The sequence below is a fragment of the Populus trichocarpa genome, chromosome 7, assembly GCF_000002775.5.
Source record: "Populus trichocarpa isolate Nisqually-1 chromosome 7, P.trichocarpa_v4.1, whole genome shotgun sequence".
Classification (NCBI taxonomy): domain Eukaryota; kingdom Viridiplantae; phylum Streptophyta; class Magnoliopsida; order Malpighiales; family Salicaceae; genus Populus; species Populus trichocarpa.
The window spans coordinates 11,531,723-11,550,262 of record NC_037291.2 but is presented as its reverse complement, the minus strand read 5'-3'; the positions used below and the strand labels follow the sequence as shown (position 1 = coordinate 11,550,262).

The following is an 18,540-nucleotide window of genomic DNA, read 5'->3' as shown; positions in this document are numbered from 1 at the left end:
TATAATATGATATGTTCGTGTAGTAGGGAATGAGGAGATCCCCTCTTAAAAAAAAATATTTTAGAAACTAGTGATTAAAACCATGCAAAGAAATAACAAACTTGAAAGCTTATGAAAAGAGTGATCACGTATCCATAACCAGTTTTAAAAATGCATTAATTTCAAGAGTGAGAGTGAAGGAGTCAACTTCCCTATTGGGATGTGTATCTTGTATATTTAGGGTGTTGGATAAAGCTCCTTTAGATTATACGCAAATTAGTTTATTAATTGGTTGAGTAAAATAGAGAGGGTTTTTAGGCGCATGAAAGTCCTTTACTAGATGACTGTAAAGCTAACAGCTATCAAATTAAGAGTGTGTTTAGAAATATAATAGCATGTGTGGTTTAAAGTATTTTTCGCTAAAAAATATATTAGGATTAGTATGCACGAGTAATTATAAGTCATCCGCTCAAACTGAATCAACAGCTAAATAAAGCATATGTCAGGGTTTTAGATTTGGCTTTAGATTTCAGTGTTCAAGGACTAAAAATGTAAGTATCTGTGATGGACTACAAAAAAATGGCTGTAACCTGCCATAACTAACAAAATGGAGGTAATGTGATCAAGGTTCTCAAGTTGTTTATCTGTTAAAGCCATAACCAGCAAATTTAAGGATGCAAGACTTGTTCGAAATCTATACTGTTACCTATAACATGTCTTTCAAACCAGATAAACGAGAATGTAGCATCATGGACACTTAGATATAAGCGGAATTTTATGCTAATTTAAACGCAATTAAACAAAAGCATAAAAGCTTCTATAAGCGCAAGGCCACTGGCAAAAAAAAAAAGAAGAAAAAAGATGTCAATTTCAAGCAGAATTCATTAAACATGTTGTATCGATCTATGGTTAAGCTATAATGTTGTAATGCCTTTGCTGATTCGAGTCTGCATTGGCATTGAGGCAAGATTTTCTCCTTAAGAATTAAAAATGACAGTGAACATCACTTGGCCAAGAAATTGCTGCAGAGAATTATCTAGCACAATTGTTTGTTTCCGCCCATATTAAATAATATATGAAATAAACAAAGGCAGGTTTTTCGTTGGATTCTTGAGTTCTTTCCAGTATTCAAACTTTTCTACATATGGTCTCTTATGTTCTAGGCAGATCCATCTAGAGTTTTGTTGATGATCATAGATTTGTTTTTATGAATGCATGGAAATCATACAACTTGGTTGGAAAAAACCTAATGAAATGTGCAAAACAACGTAGAGAAAAGCGAAGAAGAGGCGACCATCGACAGTTGCATGTGAAGCAACATGCAACTGATAGCCAAACCTGCGAAAAATCAAAAGGGTAAAACAGCAGCAGCAGCAAGAAAGAAAAACATAATTTTTTGGACATAAAACAACAATTTTATAGTAGCATAATCATTGCAAGGAATGCGCGCATAAACAAATAATTATTATGATTTTTTTTTATTAAACTTTTTTTTATTTAAGTTGTGCGAAAAATAATTATTTTTTTAGCATTCTCATTAAAAAAATAATTGTTAACTTTAATTAATTTTTTCTGCAAAAAAATAAATGATAAAATGATCATAATTATAAAATTAAAGTTAACTAAATAAAAACAATTAATGGACTAAATTAAAAAAAAAAATGAGCTAGAAAAAAAAATTACCCATATAAAATGCACAAGTCTCAAATTAAATTATGTTAATTTAAAAATTATTTTTTTAATTATACTAATTTAAAAAATATTTTCCCCCACGTCAATTATATACGTATAGACGTTGAAAGGCGCGCCATTATCAACAGCTAGGCTTCATCCAATCACCTCTCGCCACCTGTCCACTATTACAATCCCCCACGTCACTCTCTCTCTCTCTCTCACCCGTATAAAAAAAAAGAAACCAACCGGGTCAGCACGTCACTCTTCTAGGCTTCTCTGCCTTCATTTCTTGATCACCACCACCATAGGGGAAAAAATGGAACAAAAGAAGCAAAATCCAAAGGCTGAGGATGAAACCCAGATCGTATCTCGACGAATCCAACGGATCTCCTTACACATAACACCCATACCTCGTCCTCTGCATGACCATGACAGCAACCTAGGGTTGTTACCCTGTGCAAGAAGAGAAAAGCTTGAGGTGGAGACAGAGAAGTTGTCGGTGTATATGAGAGGGAAATACAGGGATATACAAGAAAAAATTTATGAATATTTTAACGCAAGGCCAGAGTTGCAAACACCGGTGGAGATTTCAAAAGATGAGCATAGAGAGCTTTGTTGGAGACAAATGTATGGTTTGATTAGAGAAGCTGGCATTAGGCCTTTAAAATATGTTGTTGAAGAACCTGCCAAGTATTTTGCTATCGTGGAGGCTGTTGGTGCTGTTGATATCTCTCTTGGTATCAAGTTGGGAGTGCAGTATAGGTGAGTCATCATTTCTTCAATCTCTCTCTTTTTGGTGGGGTTGCTAACTTGTTAATAGCGAAATTATAAGGGTTTTGAAATGGGATTTTGTTTTGTATTGCTTGCTTGTTCATAAATTTATGTGGAACTTTTGGTTTCTCTGTACTTTGCATTGAATCAATTTTTTTGAAATGTATTTATATAATTTTTTTTTCCCGTATGATTTATTTGATGCTGAGGGTATTTGGACCATTTAGCCTGTCTAATTCCCATGTTCATGCCAATTACTCTGTTTCATTTGTTGTCGTAGCATTTTGTCAAGGCCTATGTTTCTTCTCATTGGTTTTTGAAATGTCTGGTTCTTTCACGGTGTTGAAATTCTGATGTTGAGACCAAGAAATGACAAAAACAGTTAATTTTGCGTCCTTTGCTTTTCTGTTGAATTGTTTATCATCTGTTTAAAAGAATGTTTTTGAAACTTGCAGTCTATGGGGAGGCTCTGTGATTAACCTAGGAACGAAAAAGCACAAGGATAAGTATTTTGAAAAGATCGACAGTTTGGAGTATCCAGGTTGTTTTGCTATGACGGAGCTCCATCATGGTAATCTTTTCCATCTGTACTATTTTGTCAACAAAGTACAGCAACTTTTTCTTTTTTATACCAGTAGCAAAGTTCATTAAGATTGCAAGTCATAATATTTACATTTATGTGACTCGTAATATTGAAACATTATCTTGAGTAGATGAGGTTTCCTGCAGAAAAATGTGTTGCCTCATAATTTGTGGAACTTTCTGAAACTAGGCATGCGATAGACCCTGTTGAGTTGAATTGCAATTGGCTGATCTCGTAATGATTTATGTGGAGGCCATCTAAGCATTGTCGTAGGTTTTCATTTCATTTCTATTAGCCATGACTATGACGTAGAACCAACTCATGACTAAACCCAAGAGAACAAATTATAGATTGTAGTCATTAACTTTTTGTTTTTATGTTTTTATTTTCTGTGAGAGTGTGTCGTGTGGCTGCTTGTTTTTTTTTTGTGTTTTACTTAACATTTCAAAGGTATGTTCTTTTCATTTTATAATTACAACATCAACATACCTTATCTAAACTCTCAACTTTTGTGCTCCAAAGGCTCAAATGTTCAAGGCATCCAAACAGTTGCAACATTTGATCCCATTACAGATGAATTCACAATTAACACACCCAATGATGGGGCCATCAAATGGTGGATTGGCAATGCGGCAGTTCATGGCAAGTTTGCCTCTGTTTTTGCTAAGCTGATGTTGCCTACTCATGATGCTAAAGGTGTCTCTGATATGGGTGTCCATGCCTTTATTGTTCCACTGAGGGATTTGAAGACCCACCAGGCACTTCCTGGAATTGAAATACATGATTGCGGCCACAAAGTTGGCCTGAATGGGGTAGATAATGGAGCATTGAGATTCACTTCAGTAAGAATTCCCCGAGATAATCTTCTTAATCGATTTGGAGATGTGTCCCGAGATGGGAAGTACACAAGTAGTCTTCCAACCATAAACAAACGATTTGCTGCCACACTAGGGGAACTTGTAGGTGGAAGGGTTGGCCTTGCCTATTCTTCAGTTGGTGTCCTCAAGATTGCTAACACAATTGCCATCCGATATTCTTTACTGCGCCAGCAATTTGGCCCTCCAAAGCAACCTGAAATTAGTATTCTTGATTATCAGTCTCAACAGCACAAGCTCATGCCAATGCTGGCTTCAACTTATGCATTTCATTTTGCCACTGTATATTTGGTAGAAATATATTCTCAAATGAAAATGACTCATAATGAACAATTGGTTGGAGATGTCCATGCACTTTCAGCAGGCATCAAGGCTTACGTGACCTCCTATACAGCAAAATCATTGAGTGTCTGCAGGGAAGCCTGCGGAGGACATGGTTATGCTGCTGTCAACCGGTTTGGTACCTTGAGGAATGATCATGACATATTCCAGACGTTTGAAGGGGACAACACTGTACTTCTACAACAGGTTGCACACATCTCATATTATAGGGTCCTTGCTTGAAAATTCACAATTCAAACTCCTAGGTTGTTAGTTGCTTAAATCCCGACACCTAAATCCATGTTGCTAAACTCTAGGAGAAGTTGAAAAGATAAGAACTGGCCATGTGATGCATTTGTCACTAGAGTGGCAATAGGGTTCATTTATGGGTAAAATGAAATAAGAACTATTATGAACATTACAGACTATCTCTAGAATTTTATGAAAGAATTCTGGTATTCTAGATTACCAAGCACTGTTTCTCTTGGGATGAAAGATTGACTGAATGTTTACGTGATGCAGGTAGCAGCTGATCTCTTGAAGCAATACAAGGAGAAGTTCCAAGGTGGGACTCTGGCTGTTACCTGGAACTATTTGAGAGAATCGATGAACACATACCTCTCTCAGCCAAATCCTGTAACATCACGTTGGGAAGGTGCAGAACACTTGCAAGACCCTAAATTCCAGTTAGATGCCTTCAGAGTGAGCTCTTATCATTGGTTGTTGCTTAAAAATCACAGGCATAAACATAGCAATCTTCTGTATTTTTTAACTTCTGTGATTTTTCTTCTTACAGTACCGGACATCTAGATTGCTTCAAAGTGCTGCTGTCCGACTTCGCAAGCACTCTAAAACTCTTGGGGGCTTTGGAGCTTGGAATCGATGCTTGAATCACCTTCTCACGCTTGCAGAGTCCCATATTGAGTCTGTCATCCTTGCAAAGTTCATTGAAGCTGTGGAGAAGTACCTCCCAAACTCATCTACAGAGCTTTCCATTTTTTTCACACTTAATTGGTTTCTAATTTCCCATTTTATGCGCCAGATGCCCTGATGCAAGTTCGCAGGCTGCTTTGAAACTTGTCTGCGATCTTTATGCCTTGAATCGAATCTGGAATGACATAGGAACCTATCGAAACGTTGACTATGTGGCACCAAACAAAGCTAAGGTATTCAAATGTCTTCCAGGATAGGAAAAAAATCAGGATGTTTTGAACCTAATGCCATATGGGTGTTACGGCATTTTCCTTCTGCATTTTAGACCTTTAATATGAGTTGGATCAAGGAAAACATGTAGGTCTCCTGTATGCTTTTGGGAGAAAATCTAGTACAGATATCTGAGGTATGCTTGGTTGGTTTTCATTCATTCTACTTTCTCCTTGTGCAGGCAATCCACAAGCTCACAGATTACCTAAGTTTCCAAGTGAGAAATATTGCGAAGGAGCTTGTTGACGCATTTGATCTTCCTGATCACGTTACAAGGGCCCCAATTGCCATGCAGTCGGAAGCATATGCTCGGTACACGCACCATGTTGGGTTCTGATTTCAATAGAAAGCAAAGGGCAGTGAAGGATAAAGAGCTTGTATGAGAGTACATTCCATATTACTTTTTAAAGTGATTTTTATTTGTAAATATATTAAAATAATATTTTTTTTATTTTTAAAATATATTTTTGATTTCAGAATATCAAAATAATCTAAAAATCTAAAAAAAATAATTTAAAATAATTTTTTTAAAAACAATTCGTGGAAAGCTATTATAATTGCAGTCCTAAATAGAGCCAAAGTCAACAATTGCAGTTGCTCAGTTAGAGGAAGAAAGGGATGAACTTTCTTATTCATTATTGTTGCTCGTTTCATCTCTTTTGGGTGAAGGTTGAAAGATTCTCAGAAATGCTAAGTTGGCATATACTCAGGTGGATAAGAAGAATGTGGTCAACATTGAAAGAACTATACATTGTTTTAATTTGTTCAAAATCAAAAGAGAAAAACAAGAGGTATAAACTTGCGTGGTGTTTCACCGTGGATTTGCATGTTTTCATCTTTTATATATATATATATATATATATATATATATATATATATATATATATATATGTTTTTTAGGTTATGAATTTTTTATTTTTAATTTTATTATTTAGTATTGTTTTATTTGAGTTTTGGGTTAGTAATTTGTTTTAATTTATTTTTGTATAATTATTATAGTCTCAAAAAATCATTCTGACATTAAGTTGGCTCGATTTTATAAAAAAAAAATGATTTTATTATTTGCAAGAGATTGAAAATAAGAATATCAAAATTGAAACAAACAAAAATAACAGGTTTTTTGTTTTTTTTTTAATTATGGTGTTAATAATTTATTTCAATGTATTTTTTATATGATTATCTCGATCTAAAAAAGAAAAAAAAACACTTTCCAATATTAAGTTGATGCTTAATGTTACAAAAAAAAAATAATTAATTTTATTGTTTGAGAAAGATTGAAAATGAAGAGATTAAAATTAAAACAAAGAAAGAATGGGAGCCTTTTAAAAAAAAATTATGTTAGCACTTTTTTGCCTAATGTTATCTTGGGGTTTTGTCGAATTTTTTTAGTTTGACAATTAAATAATTTAATTCAAAATTTTATTTTATTTACATTTTAATTTTTAAAATTGAGAGAAGAGAGAACATCGTTGAAAAATAATGAATGAAAAAGAAAAAGATTGATTGGTTGGATTCCATTTAAAAAATGGACAAATTTAATTTCAAAATGCTTCTTTTGAAAAGAGAAATGTTGTTAAGATGTTGTTGAGCTTCCAAGTCGTCGGAAAGTATAGATTAGGATTGAAAGGTTTTTTCTAGTTTGATTTTATATTTTTTTAATCGATTTTGGTGTTTTTTGAGTTAAGGAATTAGTACTTAGAATTTATAAGAGTGTCTTTAGGTATTTTTACGTGAAAATAAATAAAAATTGAGTTTTTAAATAAAAAATACCTTGCTCAATTTTCCTATTATATGTCTGGTGATTGAAATTAAGTTTGTAAATAACACGTTATTTTCTTTTAAAAAAAAATAGATAGACAACATGTTTGCTAAATTTTGAGGGCAAAAAAAGCCAATCTAGCTTCTTTTGTATTGCCCAGTGTGTTGAGTCACCCATGCTTGCAAGTCTGGGTTATTTTTTAAATATTTTTTTAAATTAATTTAATTTCTTAAAAATTAATTAATTTAATATATTACGTATTATTTTTTAAAATTATTAAATAAATTAAAAATATATTTTAGATATTATTTTGTTAAATTCCATATAATTTTTACTTTGTTTTCGAATCAAATAATAGAAACATTTTTGTAGTATTAATAGAATTGTTTAGTAGTTTTTTTATTTAATTATTTTGCTACAATCAACTATTTTTGCAATTATATAATTACATAAAAAATAATTTTTTTTAAAAAAATTATTAAATCTATTCAGATCCATAACTTTGATGCCAAAACTATCTGGATCGATACAATATATTACCATCTTAATATTTAAAAAAAATTTGTTTTGAATTTGTTTTTACATCAAACAGTTATTTGGTCTCTCCCTTCACCCATTAAGTTACCTAAATCACAATAAATTAATATTTATATAGTTTAATATGAAACTTTGGTAAAAGTTCATGTCAGGATCTACTTGAAACTATACGATGTTGTAATCCGTTCAGCTGTACCTTCTCTCTTGCAAGGCTGATCAAATTTTCTAAGTTGTTAACATGGAACTGTCCGTACTGTAAAAAAGATAGGCATCATTCACTCCCCTCATTAAATGCAATGGAGTTCACTTAACAGCAAAATGCAGGTAAATGATACACATTAAGAATTCCGATAAAAATATTAAAAAGAATATTAATTTTAAAAAAATATTTCAAAAAGCCACGCCAAGTAGAGGCAATGAACTTGATTAACCTTCACTTTCTTTTAACACACCTCAACCAAGGTGAGGCAATTTGGAACTTGGCAGAAACAGCAGAAAAGAGAAGTTGCAAGCAGTCAACAGCTTCAACTACAGAACAGTGTTGCTAGGAGCATAACAACAAGCGCTTCTCCAGTTGCAAATTTACTCCAAAACAAGATATATTCTATTCCTTCATAAAGGGGTTTGAAACCACTTTGCATTTACAAGTTTCTATTTCCAACCACAAACTTAGAAATGCTTATATGTTCTAATTACATAATAGTTAACACCTAAGTGGCCTGCAATTCAAGTACGCTACTCGAGCTGCTTCAGTTTTCTGTCTGACGTCCTCGTACATTTTCAATGAAGCCTCTGAAAATTTGTTCAGTCTATCAAGAACCTTTGTCAAACTGGCGTGTATGCAGTACATGTTCGAGGCCAGATCATCATTCCTGTCATTCTCTTTCTCCCCTGATTCTCCATTATTTACATCAACTACTTTCTCTTCCTTGTGTAACTGCTCTTCTTGTTGTTCCATTAGGTGATACAAATCAGATAAGAGGGTTTTGATGGCATTATTGAGTTCCTCAGATGGCAAACCTCTGATCCCAGCTGACCAATCACGACATAGAACAAATAAAGGTGGTGCCAAGAGTCGGCGAGGGGAGAATGACCTCCTACTCTTGGAACGCTCCTGTGGTTGCAGGATGCAATTTTGCAGCCACCCATTTAGAGCTTCCACATAGGATGCATGGCTGTTAACCCAGTTTGCAAAGCTTAAGCCAAAGCATTCAACCTCCTGCTGGAGCTGAGCCATAATCTGCCTACGGGTATTTCCTTGTGGAGTTCCTGTTATACTCCTTGAATGGTATGCTAATGAGATTGTGATGTACTGTGCATGATGGCATTCAAGCATGGTCTTCCACATCCTGATCAACCTGCATAGGCTCACTGGTCATTAATATATTAACGAGAATAGAGATGAATCAACACATTTAGTTCATAATGAATCTCATGCGCTCCATGCTTAATTATATTAGGAGGTATTTAGAAATATATTAGCACTTGCTTTTTAAATTAATTTTCGCTAAACAATACATCAAAATTATATTTTTATTTATTTTTAAAAAATTATTTTTAACATCAGCACATCAGAACGATCTAAAAACTCAAAAAAAAAAAATTAAAGCAATTTTAAAAAAAAAACGCTTTTAAAATGTAAAAACAAACAACCTCTAAAAAATTAAATGCATAATTACCCTTGAATTAATTCTAGAAGTTGCGGCTGCAACTCTTCATCTCTCATTTTCTCAATCCGCTTTGATATTGAATCTACAGAGTGAATTGCCACTCTTATGCGTGAATGTAAATCCTTTACAACTGCACGGGTTTTATCAATCACATTAGCGCTTTGATCTTTGGCAAACTGGTGTCTAAGCTGGTCACACCTCCGATCATACTCTCTCCTGATAGATTCACTGGCCTATAGAGACAGAATTATCAGTGAGATTTACATAAAAGAGGCAACAGTAAACTTGGAACAGCCTTAATAATAAGAAACTATCAAGGATAGTTACGAGCATCCACACTCGTGCTCTTTAAATTTTAGCTAAATTTCAACTAAAATAGTTTAAAAAATCATTTTAGCTAGCTAGAAAAAAAAAATTATTACATTCATGCTCTCTAAATTCTAGCTACACTAACTCAAACTTTCCAACTACTTGTTATGAGCAGTAGAATTATACGACCCATAGATAAAAGTCACACGGCAAAGATAGTTCCCAGTAATATCACAAACTTTCCAGCTACTTGTTATGAACAGTAGCATTATATGACCCATAGACAAAAGTCACACGGCAAAGATAGTTCCCAGCAATATCAGAGTTGACAATGAAAATATTGAGAATGTGTTTGTAAAATATGCACTTGAATAAAATCCTTCCATAAAACTCATATCCTTCCCTTTTTAGGATGAAACATTCATTTTTAGTAGACAAAGAAAACATATGGACAACTGATAAATCACGAAAATTAAACTAACAGCAAAGCAAAGTCATTAGACTCGTAATACCATCTAAAATAAGGAGTCATTGGACTAGCATCGTCACTAACTTCTCAGTATTTTTAGCGTAATTGGTTTATCCATGGTTGGTAAAAACACTAACGTCACCTCTAATGCAGTTTTAGAAAGCAGTACATTTACACGAAGCTGGAAATTCTAGAGCATAACAAAAAGAAAGCAGAGATTCTGAAAATGGTAAGTTGTAGGAGCCAACTGCCTCAATAAGCTGTTACATTGCCCATGCTTCATTTGCTACAGTCTTCTTTTTAGTTGCAAGCTAAATAAGCTGATCAAAATTAGACTTCAACAAGTTTTGTTAACAATCTCGAACATTAAACAAAAGGGACCCAATAACCATCCAACTTCAACAACTATACCAAAAGATTACACCTTTAACAATGGTTGGTGAGGTTAAGAAAGAGGAATTGATAATAACAGAAGAGACCCAGCACTTGAATCACAAAAAAAAAAAAAAAACCCAGAACACCTAGTTTGACTAACTTATCATGAACACTACCATATCTCAGAGATCTTTCCTGTACTTTATTACAAATCTTTTTGGAAGCAACTGGTACAAAAATCAAATGAAGTTAATCACCTACCAAATTTCAAGTGGAATACATTGAAATGATACAGCCCAGATTGTTCTTCCTACCCTATCGAAAAATCCTAGATTTGTAACTATCTAATCTAACTGATCGACACAGTAAATGATGCTAATTCAACCCAAATTGCTCTTCCTACCCTAGGCTAACCATTTTACAAGTTCTAGCTATTTCAATTAGAACCAAACAAATTCTCTCAATTTCAGGTAAAAAAATTAACAAATTGATAAACTAGGAGTGATTAAATGCCTCCAGGCTGACACCAAAACCAACACCCAATTAGCACCAAAGCTTCCATAGCGAACCCTTTTCCTCTTCATTTTGCTAGAATAACTAGCCAAGTAGAGAGCAATGATGCTTTACTTTTTTTCGCTTTCACTAGCTATTATAGCTAAGGATTGGGTTTGGCTAGCATGAGTGTGGATCCTCTAAGTCAACCCAATCTTCAAGACAGATGCAACCACAGTGGATACAGACATTCTTGTGTCTCTCTCTCTCTCTCATAATTGAAAGAAATTAGTGCCAAGTTAGCGACTCTTCTTGGCCTCATCTAAACTGCTCTGTAATAACAATTGGCTGACAGATTTCAGATTAGATTTGTGACATTTGAAAATGGCAAAGCCCAAACTTTTTTTTTGGGGGGGGCTTAATTTATACACTCTTGGGCGTGCACAAACATAATTCTCAAACAATAATGCTTAGAATTGTGCACAAGGCTTGGTCTATCAGGGAGGTCACCTTTCGAAAAACAGCATACTCTGGTGGGAGAGCACCAAATTCCTTTAAGACATTTGAACAATAGCTCAGACACGTACAAGAATGAGACCCCAAAGGATTCACATGGTTGTCAGTTATAGAGAACTAGAGTTCAGTTAATAACTTGCTATTACAACTCCTAGGTGTGCATGGGTTGTTAAATGATACCACAAACACATAGTGATGTTTTGAAGGAAACAATGGAAGATCCCAACTGCCACAGAAATGATTGTCCAAGTCCCCAAGAGGCTCCTATCAAATAATCATCAATTTTAATTGTCTTAACAGTATACTAAGCCTCCCCTTATCTGCCGAGCTTGACTTCATCCCCATAGACCATGCAATTACATTTATAGTACGTATCAACAGTTTCGCCGAACAACATTGTAGAGTGTTATTAAACTAATAACAATTCAGAGCTATTCCAATGTGAAGATGTTAAAAGAGTGGGAGATTAAATCCAAACTACCTGGGCACAACCAACTGGTAAGCGGATTAGTCATTTGCATCCACTTTTTTCATCATGCAGACCACACTCCTTTTTTTTTTTATAAGCTTTGACCCTTTTTTTGCACAATAAAAATTACTTGAATACCCTTAAAAGCAAAAAAAAAAAACTTAACTATAGTCTAGGGACACTTTTAGTGTAATGACCCAATTACCCTTGGAAACAAAATTCTCAGTGCATGGCTTCAGGTTTTTTTTTTCTTTTTCAATACCTTCAGGTTTTTTTTTTTTTTTTTTAATCTCATGAAGGTTTTTTTGTAATATTTATTTGATCCTAGGGGCAATATTGTAATTTAAATAATAAAATAAAACAAAAAAGCTACCGACACGTGTGTTGCATGCATTAGCGACTTTACCACCTTCAGGTTTTTTTTTTTTTTTGTAATCTCATGAAGGTTTTTTTGTAATATTTATTTGATCCTAGGGGCAATATTGTAATTTAAATAATAAAACAAAACAAAAAAGCTACCGACACGTGTGTTGCATGCATTAGCGACTTTACCACCTTCAGGCAGCGCGTGCAGTTGACTTCAGTAGTAAAAATTGTTATTATGTCACATCATTTGATTTGTCTCGGCATCCTCTTCCTTCACGAGTGGTGCGATGCTGGTTGGATTTTATTTTTTTCCCTTCATTTCTCTTTTCAACTCAATTTGCATGTAGCTCCTCCTTACAAAATTCATAGCAGCCTTTAATTTTCTTTTTCCTTCAGATTTAGCATGTTCTTTTAATTGCAATTTTTTTATTTGAAAAATTATTCAAATTAAAAATTATTTTTAATTTCATCCTCCTTCAATTTTTTCATCTCTCAAATTTGACGCTCATTCTTTTGATTGCTAATTTTTTTATTTAGGATGATTTATAAAATTAATTTTTTTTCTGATTTTATCCTCCATTTTTTTTCCATTGGGTTTGATCCTTAATTTTTTATTGTTATTTTTCTGCTCTGACAAGTTTTTTAGATTGATTTTTTTTCTCAAATTTACCCTTCAACATTAAATTGATTGGGGATTGAGCTTTTTGATTTAACCCAGGTATGAGATTTCATGGACTATGATTTTGGAATATTAACCCTTCAACATTAAATTGATTGGGGATTGAGCTTTTTTATTTAACCCAGGTATGAGATTTCATGGACTATGATTTTGGAATATTAACCCAAATTTAGAAGATTTGCCTAGGTTTGCTTGGTTCGGACATAAAGATGTATAAAGCCCAACCCACACCTTGCCCAGCCTAGTAAGAAGTCTCTGGGATCAATGATCAATGGAGGAGGGCCAGAGGTTAAGCCACATCTTTTTAGACTGCAATGGTGATTTGGCCTTAATCCAAAAGAGTAAAAAGGAGCTAGACAGAACCAGAAAATTGATGGTAAACCAGGCTCTACATAGAGAACCACTATACCCACAACCGTGACCCCTTTGGCCTTATGCCAGCTTCCTTCACCAGCTTCATCTCCTATACCATTCAAAATCCACATCCCAGAACGTTCGAGGGCAGACAGAAATTGCTCCCATCAAAAGCCCACATCTGAGAATCCTAACAATAAGCTACCTAGATCAAGACCTCTCAGACATGCACAACAGCCATACATATATCAACCTAAAACTGCAACAAGTTATCACAGTCAAAACACCATTCAAATAGCCCTTCAAGGTGGAGGAGCCCAAGTGTAATGGATGAGTTTATTTTGAAAACAACAACAAGAACTGGAAACATTTATAATATTCAGGAGGGGGAAACTGTAGGTCCTACTTCCTAGGGACAAAAGCAGGGGTTAGACCAAGGAAAAAGGTGGAGGTGGGAGGGAGAGACAAAGCCATTGGAGAGAAGAGGTGCAGGGGTGGAGAGGAAAATTACAAAAGACATTTTCCTGTGAAAAAAGAAGATTGAGTAACTTGTATTGATCTTTCAAGCATCTGTCTGTCATATTCAATCCATTCTTCTCTACCTATTTACTATCAATAGAGTAACACAATTTTCCTTTAGATATACTAATCTATGAACATATATTTACGAAAATTGTCACATGCATTCAAATGATTTTCTACGTCACACAATAAAGATTTATGAGGTAATCAGCATCTAATTATGGAAACATGCCCATAAAAATTTGATATGATATGAACACCTTAAATTGATATGCCCTGAACATTGTCAAAACACATTTTCCTGTCATATAGTGTCATGTATGATAAACTACAAACAAAGTCAAGAGGATCAAGAAGAAAGAAATTGTATGCAAGAAGAAAGGCTTAAAAAAGTACCTTTATTTCATCATAGAGTTTTCTTTCCCATGCATACAGTCTGTCAAGGGTGGAGGAATGACTCCCTGCAATCATGCAGAACTCTTCAACAAAATCACTACCACTATCTGAGGCATCATCTTTTGTTGCCGTGACAAGAGGATTTCTTGATGAAGATGACCTTGAAGATGTTGTCCGTTTCCATGTAATGATCTTAGTCATATGTTCTACAGGTTCTACAAAAGCATCGGAGATTCAACATAATGGGAAGAAATATGAGAAACAAATTAAGAAAGTTGTTTATGTCATCAAAATCACCACAGGTTCTACTAGACAATTTGTGAATTCTTCCTCAATATTAGACCTAAAGATTGAATTGTCCCACAAAAACGAAAAACTCCTAAACATTGACTCACAGAACAGAAGCTAATCTTACCATGAGAAACAAGTGCAGTCTTTCCTCGACAGCAAACAAATTTTACAGCCACCAAAATTGCTGAGGCAGATCCTCCTATGAGAATTGGACTTGTTATACAACGATTGCAGAAATGTTCAATAACTGAAAAAAAAAAAAAAACACCAACAAGCATCCATGGCACTGGAATTGCCGTGGACAAACAAACATGCCAACTGTAACTCAGCCATGTAAAGTCAGAAGTAAACCTTTTGCCTCAGAATATCCAACCCTGATATTGTTTGCCTCAAGCATTCTGGAGACCTCCTTCCCAGATTCAGATGCTCTAAAGAAGCGATGCTCTATATCCTTTACGCTTGCAAGAAAATCCTTAGCTCTATGCGTAATGAACTCCGATGGATCCTCTCTTTCTGTAGACAAATTGTTCACTGCTACTGCTTTCTCTCTCCTTGAACCTGATTGTTCAAGAGTGGAAACACTGGCATTTTGCCCCTCTTCTACATGCCTCACTTGACCAACAAATTCTTGTCTACTAGAACCTTCAACTCCTCTCAATTCAAACGAGGGGGCAGTGCCTTTCACTCTAGAGTTATAACTGCCATTTTGAGTTAATGAATTACCAGAACTTTCAACCCCCTTATGCTCCACACCAGGCGTCAGAGTTTCTTCATGTACTTGACTCTTTCCATCTAAACCAACTTTTGTCCATTTTCCTTTTGCATCTACCACACTTTGTTCAATACCAACCTTTTCACCCCTAAACTCACTCCACCCACTCATATTATCAAAATCCATATCCAACTCACTATGCCTAACAAATCTAAAACTCTCACCATTATCACTTGGATCAAAAAAATCCCATGAACCAGCTAACTCAAAAGGAGGAGGTGGCGGCGGCGGCATTGGCATAGAGAACCCCAATGTCTCATCCTCTACAAAACCACCACTATTATTCAAATTAAACTTAACAGTCACTGCATTACCACCTCCACCAGCTCTCATATAACTCATGTTCATCACTGGTGGTGAAATAGGACTCTCAAAGTGCAATGGTGAATCTGAGACCTCTGCATTGTGAGAGGGAGAGGGAGAGAGGTACGAGGAATGTGATGGAGACTTGTCAAGCTCAGTAGCTGAGGTTGTTGACAGAGAAGACTCTATCAAAACCTCTGCTTCAGCGAATCGTCGGAGAGCTACACCAAAGTTTTTAAGAGAGTTTATGTAAGAAACATGAGCTGCTGCAAGATTGTACCTTGAATCAATCGCTTGCTTTATGAACTTCCTCCGTTCCTTGCACAGAGCCAAAGGTTCAGTTTTGTCTACTTTGGAGCCTGCAGAACCCATTTTTGAGCCAAAATATTAAGACCCAGTTCATAAAATTAACTCCATTTCTCAAGCCTGTCAACAGAATCTCTTCAAATGAGGCAATGGCTTCCACAGAAACCAAACTTTGCACTAGAAATGCAACACGTCTCTAAGAACCACACTTGGAAAGACCCAAGAGTCTAAGGAAGCGAAAGACACAGAAGGAACATGAAAAAGCTAAAACCTTTCACCTTAAAACCACACAGCCTTGGTCAAGAAATAGAGCAAAAACAGAAAAAACTTTTCCAAGCCACAAGAGCACAAAAGGGTTTTACTCCAAGAAACGAAAAACCCACTTGAATAAAGCTTTAATTACAAGATAGAGACAATACCTGGGCAATGAAAAACGAAAATGAAGAAGAAAAATTTCAACATACTTTTTCTTAAGGAAGAAAAAAAAACAGGGTACTAGCAGAGACAAGTAGTTGTTTTATAGGAAAGAGGAGTAGTTGGGAAGTCAAAAAAATCAAGCCATTAACGGAAACCTGAAAGATTATTTATTGAAAGCAATGAATGCAAGTAAGGCCCTGAACTTGAAGCGTATCAGTCACAGAACTTCAAAAAGGGTAGATTTTGTACAGTGAGAATGAGAGAGAGAAACAAACTGAAATGATAAAAAATGCACAAAAAGCAAATACAGAGAGCGAGGAATCTGCAAAAGCTGATACAGAGAAGAAGAGAAGGCAAGCCTCGTTTTGTGTGCTTAAGAGTAGTGGTGGTGAAAAGAAAACCAAGGCTATATAGGTGGTATAGATTAGTCCTGAAAACTACTTTTATTTCAATTGAATTCACAAATTTTCAGGAATGAATTCCATCCAAATTTTATATTTTTTTTTATAAAACAATTATATCAATTACATTTAATTTATAAATTTTAATGCTTTTTATTATAAAAAAAATGTGAAGAGTTTGGATAGAATATTTAATTTGGGATTTTTTAATATTTAAAGATTTAATTAAAAATAAAGCTTGATAGTAGTATTATTTACTAATTTATTTCATTTATTTTTAGATTTACACAAGAAGAAGAAAATCCACTAGGTATTCTTGATTAAGGTAGTGCTTGACATTGTATTTTGAAAATGTTTTTGGAAAAATTTAAATTTTTTTTGTTTTAAATTAATATGTTTTTGATGTTTTCAGATTATTTTGATATACTGATATCAAAAATAATTTTTAAAAAATAAAAAATATATTATTTTAATGTATTTTGGAATGAAAAACACTATAAAAAATAACCGCTACCACACTCCCAAACACTCTCTAAAATTGGTTTTAATTGCAGTTTCAATGTTTTAAAAAATTTCAATTGAGTCTCTCCATCCATTTTTATTTTCATCCAAATTTTACTTTACAAATAAATGACTTCTTTTTGTAGGAAAAGTAGTTTTCTATTAGAAGTTTGTGGAAAGATGGAATGAAAAACTAAATTGGAATTCTTTGAATATTTAAGCATCCAGTTATGAAAATTGAAAAACATTTCTCTATCGCCCTATTAGATCCACAGTTGGGGGACATTTTTAGGTTTTTCTAAAACTATTTATTTGTTTTTTTATATATATAAGCTGAGATTATAAAATCTCTTTACCAAATAAAAATATATTAAAATAATTTTTTTTAATTTTTAATATCAACCTATTAAAATTATTAATAAAATATTTTATATATACCCCGGCTTTTCTCACTTTTTATTGGAAAATGTGAAGTATATTAACGGAATTACCCTTAGATTTTCCCGAGGAACTGTCTAACGGCTCCTTAAAAACCGGTTTTTAGGGAATTGTCTCACTTTTTTAGGCTTTTCCTTGTGAAACATATATTGGTATTGAAAAACTATGCTCTATTTTGATTTCTTTTAAGGAAATTCCAAGCTACTTTATGGCACGAGCGAGAGATTAGTCATTAGGGCATCATATGCCCATTTTTTGCAGTAAAATCATGGTGGATAGTTAAATCTTAAAAAGTGGATACATCATGCACTCCACGAGTCACTAGACATGAATTGAAGGTAGTAATGTTTTTGTTTTTTGTTTTTTGTTTTTTTCTATTTATTACTTACGTTTTTGTTGGGTTTCTTTGACTAGCTAATAATAATGGGTCTCAAAATACATAAAAGGAAGTATTTTATATTTTTTTTGAAAAAAATGGGTATGAAGATGGGTTCATCCCACACAAATCTAGAGATAACTCACCGCGTCGGATCGAAGTTAAGGAGGTATTTGAGAATGTGGTTATAATTGCTTTTCAAAGTCTTTTTCACTTGAAAATACATCAAAATAATATTTTTTTATTTTTAAAAAATTATTTTTGATATTAGCGTATCAAAATGATCTGAAAACATCAAAAATATATTAATTTGAGGTAAAAAAAATTATATTTTTTCAAAAATATTTTTAAAATACAAAAACAAACTACACCTAAAACACCTCACCAAGCTAGGTTTATTACTCATAATACAGCCA

General features: G+C 34.0%; 2 protein-coding genes across 2 annotated transcripts; one reads left to right on the top strand and one right to left on the bottom strand.

Annotated features, from left to right (window-relative positions):
* The first annotated feature begins 1,900 nt into the window (after positions 1 to 1,900).
* LOC7490225 (acyl-coenzyme A oxidase 2, peroxisomal) lies at positions 1,901 to 5,896 on the top strand. The gene is made up of 7 exons (XM_002309949.4): positions 1,901 to 2,415; positions 2,880 to 2,995; positions 3,530 to 4,410; positions 4,726 to 4,905; positions 5,000 to 5,166; positions 5,246 to 5,369; positions 5,588 to 5,896. Exons 1-7 carry the CDS (start codon positions 1,970 to 1,972, stop codon positions 5,741 to 5,743), a joined length of 2,070 nt encoding a protein of 689 aa, XP_002309985.1. The 5' UTR covers positions 1,901 to 1,969; the 3' UTR covers positions 5,744 to 5,896.
* A 2,194-nt stretch (positions 5,897 to 8,090) lies between these two features.
* Positions 8,091 to 16,802, bottom strand: LOC7456919 (protein ALTERED PHOSPHATE STARVATION RESPONSE 1). The gene is made up of 6 exons (XM_052454675.1): positions 16,411 to 16,802; positions 14,962 to 16,044; positions 14,735 to 14,809; positions 14,320 to 14,534; positions 9,382 to 9,605; positions 8,091 to 9,060 (listed from the first exon to the last, which is right to left on the bottom strand). Exons 1-6 carry the CDS (start codon positions 16,451 to 16,453, stop codon positions 8,406 to 8,408), a joined length of 2,295 nt encoding a protein of 764 aa, XP_052310635.1. The 5' UTR covers positions 16,454 to 16,802; the 3' UTR covers positions 8,091 to 8,405.
* Positions 16,803 to 18,540: the final 1,738 nt, after the last annotated feature.

What these genes read in the sequence shown, in the direction of transcription:
- LOC7490225 (XM_002309949.4), top strand. Translation starts at nt 1,970, where the DNA reads ATGGAACAAAAGAAGCAAAATCCAAAGGCTGAGGATGAAACCCAGATC. An exon ending in ACACTGTACTTCTACAACAG is followed by an intron (nt 4,411 to 4,725) that starts GTTGCACACATC and finishes TACGTGATGCAG; the next exon opens with GTAGCAGCTGATCTCTTGAA. An exon ending in TGGCACCAAACAAAGCTAAG is followed by an intron (nt 5,370 to 5,587) that starts GTATTCAAATGT and finishes CTCCTTGTGCAG; the next exon opens with GCAATCCACAAGCTCACAGA.
- LOC7456919 (XM_052454675.1), bottom strand. Translation starts at nt 16,453, where the DNA reads ATGTTGAAATTTTTCTTCTTCATTTTCGTTTTTCATTGCCCAG. An exon ending in TTTCGTTTTTCATTGCCCAG is followed by an intron (nt 16,045 to 16,410) that starts GTATTGTCTCTA and finishes TGGGTTCTGCAG; the next exon opens with GCTCCAAAGTAGACAAAACT. An exon ending in GACTGCACTTGTTTCTCATG is followed by an intron (nt 14,535 to 14,734) that starts GTAAGATTAGCT and finishes ATGCTTTTGTAG; the next exon opens with AACCTGTAGAACATATGACT.